Source organism: Bos javanicus, chromosome 27, assembly GCF_032452875.1.
Source record: "Bos javanicus breed banteng chromosome 27, ARS-OSU_banteng_1.0, whole genome shotgun sequence".
NCBI lineage: Eukaryota > Metazoa > Chordata > Mammalia > Artiodactyla > Bovidae > Bos > Bos javanicus.
Window position 1 is genome coordinate 34,621,773 of NC_083894.1, and position 12,714 is coordinate 34,634,486.

General features: G+C 36.4%; 1 protein-coding gene across 3 annotated transcripts in view; it reads right to left on the bottom strand.

Annotated features, from left to right (window-relative positions):
* The window catches only part of LOC133240017 (disintegrin and metalloproteinase domain-containing protein 2), a 102,694-nt gene extending 90,225 nt beyond the window's left edge, over window positions 1–12,469 (bottom strand). The window contains exons 1-4 of one of the 3 annotated variants that reach the window (XM_061404531.1): window positions 12,347–12,469; window positions 11,720–11,796; window positions 9,404–9,459; window positions 4,277–4,355 (exon numbers count right to left, since the gene is read on the bottom strand). In XM_061404531.1, coding sequence (XP_061260515.1) covers window positions 4,277–4,355; window positions 9,404–9,459; window positions 11,720–11,796; window positions 12,347–12,401 — 267 coding nt within the window. In that variant the 5' untranslated portion in view covers window positions 12,402–12,469. Of the gene's footprint in view, window positions 1–4,276; window positions 4,356–9,403; window positions 9,460–11,719; window positions 11,797–12,346 lie in introns of those variants that run through there. The other 2 variants (XM_061404530.1, XM_061404533.1) reach the window with 2 other exon arrangements.
* Between the last annotated feature and the right edge of the window lie 245 nt (window positions 12,470–12,714).

Sequence of the window (12,714 nt, forward strand, 5' to 3'; positions counted from 1 at the left end):
GGTGATGGACAGGGAGGCCTGGCATGCTGCGATTCATGGGGTCACAAAGAGTTGGACACGACTGAGCGACTGAATTGAACTGAACTGAAGGCTGCCAACTGCTTCTTCTATCTGATATTCCTATGTCCTTTAAAGTTCTCTTTACTTCTTGTTTTTTAGTCTAATCCCTGTTTAATTCTCTATATTAAACTTTCTATGTGCAAATTTTTGAGTGATTTCTTTAGACATAGACTAACAGTTTCTTACATTTTTTAGATACTTCATTGGTGTATCATCATATTTGTATTTCTTGACTGTGGGTTCATATACAGCTTCATCTGCATAAATCATACTTTATACAATCAAGAGAAAATATCTTCCTTTCCTCCAGGTTTCGACTACTTTCCTGCAAATGTGGTTTATATTGTCCAGACTGATAACATATCTATCTTCAAAATTATCAGTAAATTATATCAATCTTATACAAAAGTTGATTGGAAAAGTTGGAAATCAATAAATCATTTTAGGTCAGCAGAGAATAAAATTTTGATAGAATAATCAAAAGTTTATTATTTTTATACAATTTCCTTTCCCAGTTTTTTCATATTTTTTTCATTGTCATTTTTTTGCCCTGTTTTCCTTTACCATACCTTGTTTAGTCTTCTATTAGCACTCAAAATGAATGTGTATTAACAACAACAGTAAGAATGTTGTGTGTGTCTCCTACAAATTTTGATCTGATCAAGTTGATTGATAGTTCTGCTCAAGTCATCAACATATTTGCTGAGTTTCTTCCTACTTCACCTATTGATTATTGAGAGAGAAAGAGACAGAGAGAGTGTGTGTGTGGGGGGGCGGGGCATGCATATTCAGTTGTGTCTGACTCTTTGTGACTCTATGGACTATAGCCTGCCAGGCTCCTCTGTCCAGGGGATTCTCCAGGTAAGACTACTGAAGCAGACTGGCATTTCCTACTTCAGGGATCTTCCCAACTCAGGGATCAAACCCTCATCTCTTGGGTCTCCTGCATTGGCAAGTGGATTCTTTATCACTAGCACCACAGAGAGAAAAGTCTAAATCTTTAATAATAATAATTTTTTTTCATTTCTGTCAATTTCTGCCTCCTATAGTTTGACATCTATTTTTATATGCATACATATTTCAGATTGTTACGCCATCTTGTAATTTTACTTTTTGACCACTATGAGTATCTCTCTGTTCTGAAGAGATCAGAAAGTAAGCTGCAGACATGGGGAACAACCCTGTGATGACCAGCCTAGACAGCATATTAAAAAGCAGTGACATTATTTTGCTGACAAAGGTCTGTCTAGCCAAAGCCATGGTTTTTCCAGTAGTCATGTATGGATGTGAGAGTTGGACTATAAAGAAAGCTGAGCAATGAAGAATTGATGCTTTTGAATTGTGGTGTTGGAGAAGACTCTTGAGAGTTCCTTGGACTGCAAAGAGATCAAACCAGTCCCTCCTAAAGGAAATCAGTCATGAATATTCATTGGAAGGACTGATGCTGAAGCTGAAACACCAATACTTTGGCTTCCTGATGCAAAGAACTGACTCATTGGAAAAGACCCTGATGCTGGGAAGGATTGAAGGCAGGAGGAGAAGAGGACATCAGAAGATAAGATGGTTGGATGGCATCACCGACTTGATGGACATGAGTTTGAGTAGGTTCTGGGAGTTGCTGATGGATAGGGAAGCCTGGAATGCTACAGTCCATGGGGTCACAAAGTGTTGGACATAACTGAGTAACTGAACTGAAATGATCAGGGAACAAATTCTGTGTCTGATAGGTTGATTTGGTTTCTTATAGATAAGCCTTTAGTTAGTAAGATTTTAGGGATGCAAATCATTTGTGGAATTCATGAAAAACAAATTTATATACTTCTAGCCTAATTTAATAAACCCTCCTGAGTTTTCCTACACTGAAGATAGGGTTGAAGCTTTGGCAAACATACTTTGCCAACATGGCATTTGAGGCCAGCATTCAATAACTTACTACATTCAGGTTATTATTAAAACAGTCTTTGATTTGTCTTTTTAATTATACATTTGTCTTCCATGACTATCTCCTGGGGAGGGAGGAAATAGAGTTATGTGTTAGGTATACAGAATCACATAAAAATTAGGTGTGGGACATTGCGGCCACGTGCATATTATCGTCTCTATTTTTCTTTTTTTTAGCTCTGTCTCTCTCCCTCTTGAGGTTTCCAAGGTAGCTCAGTGGTAAAAAATATGTCTTCCAGTGCAGGATACATAGAAGATGTGGGTTTGATCCCTGGAGAATAAAATGGCAACCCACTCCAGCATTCTTGCCTGGAGAATCCCATGGACAGAGGAGCCTGGTGGGCTATAGTCCATAGGGTCACAAAGAGTTGGATATGATTGTCACACACACACACGCACACACACACAATGCCACACAGTATGTCTATTATATATGTATATATGCATAAGTGTATATATCATAAGACTTCTAGACAGTATGCATTATTTATACATTTGTATAGAGAAATCCATAGACGATTCACATGTCTTTGCCTACTCTGTTGGGCAAAGGTTAAAAAACACAGCATGTTTATTATTTTCCCTGTTAAGAGCTTAGTCTATAAAAATGCTTTCACTCCAGCACAGTGGTATAATTTGCTATGTAGAAATCAGGATTGCAAACAAAAAATCAAACAGGTATTTGTGCGTGCTAAGTCGCTCAGTCGCGTTCGACTCTTTGTGACCCCATGGTCTATGTAGCCTGCCAGACTCCTCTGTCCATGGGATTCTCAGGCAAGAATACTGGAGTGGGTTGCCATGACCACCTCCAGGGGGTCTTCCCGACCAAGGGATCGAACCCACATCTTCAGCATCTCCGACATTGATAGGCGGGTTCTTTACCACTAGTGCCACCTGGCTGACAGCAAGTAACTGAAACCAGGCAAAGAGAAAGCAGTGATAAAAGGATGCTGGTGCTCACCCAGTCCTACCACCTTAGTTAACCAGACCTTCCGGTGCGGGTATTAGAGGCTGCACTGGATGAGCCTCTTCGTTCCCCAGTTGCCACACGTGCACAGCACTTGCGGTCATCTCTTTTCTGCTCTCCCAGGCTAGCAAGGCCTTCCACCTCTTTCCCTGGCTCACCCTCTATATGCTAACTGAACAGCCACTGGCGAGTGTGAACATGGCTAGGCTAGTTCTTGCTGATATTTCCCCAGCAGCTCCCTGTGTCAGTAGGGATGAAGTCCACATGGATTTCCATGGCACAGCATATCTTTCATGGCCTGGCCCGCTCATATCCTTCTCCTGCTTGCTGTGTTCCTGCCCAGGTGTTTCATGCTATGCACATACTTAGCTATCTCAGAGTCACTGGTCCTAGACCCATTCCCCATGAGGAATGGAGATATGCCTCCTGCCATCTTAAAACCAATTTCCTGGGCCACCTTATTCCATTGAAGGCTTGGCTTAAAACCATTTCTGTGTGGATTTCTCCGAGAGTAGGTATCACCGTATGTTTCAGGTATTGGTGAGGCAAGGTAAATGGAAAAAGCAAAAACAGCATTTCAGGAATGGGTAATCCCTGAAGTTCTATGCATCCTTCTATATTATTTTTTACAACAAATCACAAGCTTTATTAAATGAAGCTCTGGATATTCCAAATAGATGAACATGTAGTATATTCCTTAATGTGCATGAAATGTAACATGTGTACTTCTTTGGTCCCTGAACATACTTCAGATAAGTCTTTGGATTCTCCTTTTCTTCCAGATTTAGCTTTCCTGATTCCAGTCATGTTCTCTCATTGTAAGTATCTCACTCCATATTCAACCCTTTTACCATATCCATCAGCATCATGAAAAGAAAGAAAGAAAAGAAAGTGAAGTTGCTCAGTCATGTCCAACTCTTTGTGACCCCATGGACTGTGGCCTATAAGGCTCCTCCATTGATGGGATTTTCCAGGCAAGAGTGCTGGAGTGGATTGCCATTTCCTTCTCCAGGGGATCTTCCCGACCCAGGAATCGAACCCTGGTCTCCTGCATTGTAGGCAGATGCTTTACCGTCTGAGCCACCAGGGAAGCCATCATGAAACAGTAGCTTAAATGCATCACGGTCATAAGCGGTTTGTTTAACCATCTGTGTCACACAGCTAACTGAAAACACATCATCAAAAGGAAATGGTTATATTTATGCCAAAACAAAACTCCAGCCCTTTCCATTCTAGCACCATGTGGACCCTAAGTAAGATGATCACAGAAGCTCATATAATAAAGGTAAAACAGACAATAAAACGTACCTGGAACTCATGTTCAAGAGGTTTCATACTTCCTGTGCCACTGTAACCATAAACTCTAAAATTATGAGGTAAGAAAGCTCTGTAAAATAAGATTTTCATGGAAAATTAAATAAATATCTAAGGGAAAATGTGTTTCCTAGATTTTATTTTGAAAAGATATGTCTTTTATTATATTTATTATAGATAGGAAGAGAGAGAGAAAGGGAGAGAAAGGAGACAGAGAGATTCTCTGAATACAAGAATTTAGTTCTACTTTTGGAGAAGGAAATGGCAAGCCACTCCAGTGTTCTTGCCTGGAGGATCCCATGGACAGAGGAGCCTGGCAGGCTACAGTCTGTGGGGTCACGGGAGTCAGACACAACTTAGCGACTATACTACTACTACTAAAAGTTTAATGTATGGCAAAACCAATATTGTAAAGTAAAAAAAATAAATAAAAATAAAGTCAGAATTCTGAATAACAACAACAAAAAAAAATAAAATAAAATTCACATTGGAGAAGGAAATGGCAACCCACTCCAGTATTCTTGCCTGGAGAATTCCATGGACAGAGGAGCCTGGCGGGTTGCAGTCCATGGGGTCACAGGGAGTCGGACATGATTGAGTGACTAACACACACACACACACACACACACACACACACACACACACACACATACAGTTCTAATCTGGCTCAAAATTTCTAGTCTTCAGACCTTTCCTCATTCACCTGACTGTCACACTGTCCTCCCTGCTGTTTTTAAACACAACGGGCAAACTTCCATCTCAGGGTATTTGCACTAGCTGTTGCCTCTTCCTGGGATGTTTTTCAACATAGCTGGTTGTCTCACCTACTTCAAGTCTTTGCTTATATACCCTCATCTCCCTGAGGTTTCTCTCAACAAGTTTATAAAACTTGGCAACTTTCCCAATTATCGAAGCATATGGTTTTCAAATGACACTTCTACTTTGCTCTATAATTTTGCTTAAGCATGTGTCACCTTCTAGTATTCTTTCTAATCCCCTTTTTAAATCACATTATTTTTAGTCTCATCTGATAATATAAAATTCATATGCATTTTGTTTACTCCTGTAATTCAAGCTCTTTAAAAATATCTGGAAAATAACAGTCAACAAACATTGAACTGACGTGACATAAAGTCAACAGACAAGGTAGGGATCTCACTTTAAAGGGGCTGGTGCACTGGGATGACCCAGAGGGATGGTATGGGGAAGGAGGTGGGAGGGGAGTTCAGGATTCGGAACACGTGTACACCTGTGGCGGATTCATGCTGATGTATGACAAAACCAATACAATATGGTAAAGTAATTAAAAAATACATTATTTGTAAACGTGGGAAGAGGATGTTTAAAAGTCTCTATAAAAAGAAAAGGTAGGTGTCGGCATTTCATTTTCATTTTCCCAATATGTATAGTATAAAGACTGGGGACTCATGGCAGTCTGGATCTGTTAAAGCAAAAGTTCAAAGAGCCAAACCACTGACAAGCAGAACAAAATTTTTCTCATTCCTGTAGCAAAAAGAAAAAGTAACACACAATGGAGTGGAGCTCCAGGGGATGCACAGATTCTGTGTTGAAAGCCCTATGAAGAGACTTAACTAGTGATATGCAGGTACTGTTTTTTTTTTTTTTTGGCAAAGAAAGAAGTCATATATCTATGCTTGGCCAAGGGAGGAAGCTATTACTGAGGAGTCTAGAAACCAGCAGAACTTTTGGTGGCTGTGCAGTTCTTGAATAATCATATGAATATTTAAGTTGTATCAAATACATAGCTTCTTTCCCTGTAAAATCATTTGCCAAATTTTGAAGTTGCACAGAGTAGCCAAGGAGCTAAACTTAAATCTCTCAAAATAAGACCATTTTTTTTTCAAAATTGGTGGTATAGACTCAATAAATCCTATTTTATTCAAACATGATAAAAGCAAAGAAAAATTACACCTACATTACTAGTTTTAAAGGCTGATGAAAACCAAACTAAAACCTTCTAAGTATTTAGAAGAAAAAGATGTACCCTTCAAGGAAGAGCACTAAGACTGAGAGCTTAAGTTGTCAATACAAATGAGGAAAGAAAACCAGAAGACAATGAAATAAATACTTTTAAAGGACAAAAGTCACTTTAAAAAGGTCATCCCAGAAGTTATTCCAGCAAAAATGTTTTTAAGAATAAGGTTAGACACAGTTGAAAAAAAAAAGAAAAATGTGCATATGAACACCAAGAGGGAAAAGAGAGGGGTGGAATGAATTAGGAGACTGGGATTGATGTATATACACTGTTGACGCTATGTATAAAATAGATAACTAACAAGAACCTTCTGTATAGCACAGGGAACTAACTACTCAATGGTCTGTGGTGGCCTAAATGGGAAGGAAATCTGAAACAGAGGGGATATATGTATATGTATGGCTGATTCACTTTGTTGTAAAGTAGAAACTAACACAATATTGTAAACCAACCATACTCACATAAAATCATCTTCTTTCGTGTTTTTGATTTTTTAAGATTTATTTTTAATTGGAGGATAATTACTTTACAATGTTGTGTTGGCTTCTGATGTACAGTGCAAATCAGCCATAAGGACACATATATCCCTCTCCCTCCTGCAAGTCCCTCTTCAGCCCCTCCCACCCCATCTTCTAGGTCATCACAGAGCACCAGGCTGAGCCCTCTGTGCTACACAGTAGCGTCCCACTAGCTGTCTGTTTCACCCATGGCAGTGCATATGTTTCACTGCTACTCTCTCAATTCATCTAATTTTTTTTTTAAGAGGTTTAACTGCCCACAAAGGGAAAGGTGAGGTGAAGATGGAGCAGAGAGAGATTTGAAAGATGCTGGTCCTGAAGATTCAAATGATAAGGTTACAGGCCAAGGAAAGCTGGCAACCATCAGAAGCAGGGAGCGGTGGAAGACACGCTATGCCTACTCCCAGGGAGCCTAGTCCTGCTGACATCTTAATTTTGTCTCACTGATACTAATTGCAGAATTTTGGCCTCCAAAAATGTAAGGCAATAAATTTCTGTTGTAATCCACTGCATTTGTGGTGATTTGTTACAAGTGACACAGGAAACTGTATGTTCTAGAAAATTTAGAAAAATGCATAAATGTACATAGAAAAAAAATCACTTGCAATCCCACTGCTCAGGAATTTTACTGTGAACTTTTTTTGTGAACTTCTTTCTAAATCCTTTACTTAAAAAAATATATATATATAATCATTTTTGTATATTTTCAACTTAAGTAAATTTGATATACAATAAATTGAAATATTTAAAGTAAGAAAAAGAATAAGGCTAATGTTTAACCCTGAATGCACGCTAAGCAAAAACAAGCAGACCTACAATAGAAGTGAAGAGAATTCCCAAGACATACAGAAACTAACTGCAGATAGAAACAAATGAAGGAAAAATGAAGAGCACCAGAATGAGTAAATTCATGCTTAATTATAAAGGGACATATACTGTACAAAAATAATCCTAATAGTACATTGGAGCTTAAAAGCATATGAGAAAAATAATGAAAAAGCAGAAGACAAATGAAATGAAAAAGGCTTAATGATCTAACAACGTATGTGTGTTGTGTCTGACTCTTTGACTCCATGAACTGCAGCCCACTTAGGCTCCTCTGTCCATGGAATTCTCCAGGCAAGAACACTGGAGTGGGTAGCCACTTTTTTTCCAGGGAGTCTTTGCAATCCAGAGATTGAACCAGTATCTCCTGCATTGCAGGCAGATTCTTTACCATCTGAGACACCAAGGAAGCCTTCAACAATGTAGAGTAACTTGTAAAAGTAATAATTTATATTAGATTCAATAATTCAGGAACTAATATGATAGTCTAGAGAAACTACTAAAGAATAGTAAAAAGATATATAACAAAGAATTATTTAATTTAGAGAAAATGGTATCATATAAAACATAGATTCATTAAAGTGGAGACAATGAAGGAAAAAGGAATATAAAAATAAAATGTACAAAAGACAAAAATGACTTCAGACATAATATGGAAAATTAAAGGATCAAGAAAAACAAGAGCATCTTAAAACTGTTGAACACAGCTAGACTTAGTACAGTACTTAATACTGTGTGATGTCTGTACAGATAAATAGGGCTCGGGAGTAAACCTAAAATTAGAGAAAATAGTCCAGAAAGAGATCCCCATCATAAACACTCTTTTGAATTATGACAAACATTTCATTACAGTGAAATGGGAAAATTATTTTTTCAGTAGCATGTGCTGGATTCATTGGAGGCTAATACAAAAAAATATTCAAATCTGGATTCCCATGCTCATGAAACACACAAACATCAATTCTGGATGAATCCTAGAGTTGAGTATGAAAGTGAAAACAATAAAAACTATTAGACAAAGGTGCAGCTTGAATTCATGACTGTATGGAGACAAAGATTTCTTTTAAAATATGAAAATAATAATACCTACAAATAAAATAATAATTTGGATTGCATTAAAAGAGTTTCAGAATCAATTAAAAAATTCCTGATGAATAAAAAATTGAAAGGGAATGACAGGAAAAATTCCTCCAAAAGTATTATGTAGATTCAATGAAGTCACAATCAATATCTATGGACATTTCTTTGTGGAAGAGTTTTTTGTAAAATATATGCAAATTAAAGTGGTAAGAAAAGCTAGAATATTCTTGATGAAGATAATATAAAGAGACTGACTAAAACTTTTAAGGACCCATAGAAAAAAATACAGCTACAGTTTTGATTTTTCTTTATTCCCAAATGTGGTATGCTTTTTTTAAAACTAATTTCCTCAGCTTGTATGGGATTGAGTTTGGGTAATTACAGTTATATTCCAAGTCCTTAATACATTCTGATGTAGAAACTAATTTAAAAATCACTGTTCTTTCCACTCAAAAATCCACTATGTTCTTTCAAATATAGTTGAATATGAGAACTTGAAAACAAGTCATATTTATGTATTAATGAAAATTTCAAGATAATTAGTATATATGCTTAAAAGATTTTCCTGAAGCATAAAATAAGAGACAAATAGCCAACAACTGAAAATATTAAAGAATGCAAAATAATTACTTTCTGAATAAATATAAACAGTAATTATAAATAGAACAGAGAACAGGTGATAAAATAATGTAGGTCACCTACTTTTGCATTAGGTTCACAGTGTACGTTTTCCCTTCAATTAAAATGATGTAGGATACCTGGCAGAAGAGTGGATTAAAAAGGCAAAAGAAAAGTGAGAAAAATGTTACAAAGGAAAACTACCTTTTATGTTACCAATAATCACATCCTAAAGCACACTAATAAAATAAAAAGAGGAAAATATATAATTTAATACTGACTTATTCCAATGGAATCCAATATTAAAATATTTGCTTCATTTGTACAGTTTTTTTAATGTTTAGCCAATAAGATAGAACCTAAAACATTGATTATTTTAATCCACAAGTGTGTTTAATAATGAAGTCATTGCAAAATTTGCACTTAAAAGAATATAACTACTCAATTGAAAATTTATGTAGTATAGCAAAGAATTAACTGCACATATTTAGTATTTATAGATTTTATAAAATTTGTTTCAAGTTTGGATGCAATATTCACTGATTTTGTTAATATTGATAAATTTTGCCTGATAAGTAATGGTTGTATAGTAAATGATAACTTTACCTTTTGCTTTGTATAATTTTTCTTATTTTTGTGCTAGACCTTTCTGCTCCCTTGTGATTTAGGTGTTCCTCTTGTAGGTATATATTTTAAAATCCAATTTGAAATATATGTGATTTCTGATAAACTTAGGTTTAAAGTTTTATTTAAAATTTAATTCTCCATTGTATCAAGACATATGTATGCTTTGTATTCTTTCATTTGTTACAATTGCATATTCAATTTATTTTGAGTTATACATATTCATACTTTTCACCAGTCCCTGCTTTTATGTTGTTCTTCGTCTCAGTTTCAGTGTCTACCTGCTGAAGTACATTATTTAAAATATTTTCTTCTCTTGTACTTTGAAAGTGTTAATGTAATCTAATTTCTAATAAACTTCATTTATTCTGTGTTGTGATACCTGATCTCAGTTCATCTATGTTTAATGTATCCTATTCTCCAGACTTTTTCTCTCTCTTTTCTAGGAATTCTAATTATTCTGTATCTATAAGCCTCTAATTCTCCCTTTTTTGTTTAGCCATTTATATATTGTATCTGTTTATTTCTTCAGCTGTCTCTGGTCTACTGTTAATTCTTGATTTTACACACTTATCTTTCACATAGATATTCCACTCAGTTATTTTTAAAATCTTTTAGTCTTTTTAAGTTGAATATTCTTTTATGATAATTTCTTAATTATAATAATTATAACACGTTGCATATTGTGTTTGTAGCATTTGTAAAATCGGTAGGTATGATAACCTCATCAGTTCAAAAATACTATTAATCCCTTATTATATATTCATTACTGTTCTAGGCATTGGAATTAGAGATATTAACAAAATAGTCAAAAATTTTTCCTCATGAATTTGACAGTTGAGGAAAGATTTTTTTTATACTTCTCTTATGGGAATTACTGTCATAGAATCCGGTGAAACCTGGTTGAAGACATTTCCCTCTTAAGTAGATTCTGTGTATATTTTCTAATATGACCAAGTAATCCCATAGATTTTTTTCATAAAAGATAAAACACTCTTTAAATGCTGTTAAATGTCTTGTTTTTTATTTAAATAATTTAAAGTTTTCATTAAATACATATTCCCTTATAAATTATATATTGACAATTTTAAGCTTGTAATATCTGTTAGGGTGAGCAGTAAGTAGTTACTAAGTAAGTATTTGCATTCAAATTATCTAAACATTTACTACTCAATCAAAAAGAAGATTCAGGTGTACTGTTTCAAAAATCATACTTCATTTCTTAAGAAATTATTCTGGAAATTAATAAAAAAGATTAAGAATCTTTCAACTGATTCAAAGAATAAAAAAGAGAAAACTAATACTTGAACCAAGACAAACTAAGATGGCATGAACAAAAATTCTTTATGATCAACATGTTTGCAATCAAGATGTAAAAATTATTCATGTAACATTTCATTAAATCAAATGCTTATGATTCCATATAAGGATGCCATAGGTTTACTAAACGACAACTAAAAATCCTCCAAATCTTGCATGGTGAGTGAGGGTCAAGAGACTCTAAATGGATCAAGTCAGAGATTATTCAGACACTCAAGAGGGAAACATTTAGAAGATGGGCCTTGGGACTTTAATATAAGCATCACTTCATCATATTTTTATGAAACACTGTTAATCTTGGTTCATTTTCAAAAGGGCTTTTTCACTTAAGAAAAATTAGGGATAAATATAAAATTCAGGAAGTGAGCAAGGATGAAAAACACCAGGTTTACTCATTAGGAACAAAATATTCACATGCATTTTTTAGTTCGTGGGAAACGTTAGTGCTTTAATTACATGTGTTTCTACTCCTCCACTTGATGTTGACCGTATTTTCTCCGGAACTGTAAACTGCACACGTAGTCTTTCAGAATCTGTAAGGTGCAAAATGTTTTACTGGGGCGACATCCATCACCTAAACCCATAATATTCTACACGCTACCCCTCATTTCTGCTCTCTTTTCAAATACCCTCAATATCCACTTTTTTCTAGAATTACAAATCTTTTCAAGAGAAATAAGTATGCTGCTTTAGGAATATTGTCCTGTGGGCAGGTTCCCGGTAACCCTGAGGCAATAGGTCCAAGTATTATTAGAACAAAGAAAGTCAGATCCTTCGGACTTTTCAAATACAGAGCTGAGAGATCAAAAACTCAGGGCAGTCTATGAAACAATCATCTTAAGGCATGTACTCCAGCACCGGCATCGGCATCGCACATATTTACTACGGTCTCAAGAAGAGTGGTCAAGACCCTCACAACCAAAGTGGATTTTGACTGGGGAAGGAGGCAATGCGAGACTGTTTTCGGACTTACATAGTTGGAGCTCCCGTCAAGAAAGCGTTTTCACAGAGATAGCCGGCGTCTTAGAAACAGAAAGGAGCCCTGACATTCCCAACAGGTCAGAAGAGGGATTTTGTACTTACTGTCGTCTGTCTGAAGCCCGGTGAGCCCCAGGAGCAGAAACAGAAGGCACAACATGGCTTGATGTCCTGGATGCTGGCCGAATGACGGCCGTTGGCTTGACTACAGGACGGTTGGGGAGCGCGAGGAGGCGCCTCACGGCCACGGCCACGCACACTGCAGGAGGCAGGCGGCTGGGAGAGCCCTGGGTCCAGACTCCGGATGCTGTGTGCTCTTCAACGTGGGCGACCTGGGCCCCTAAGCCTGTGCAGGAGGCTGCAACCCAGTGTGACTCTGCCTTCTGGCTAAGGAAGTGCAGCATCACTTTTGAAACAGAAGGTTGAAGAGCTAATGAACAGGAAGGTTCATCTGTACCTTAACTGAACTTTTA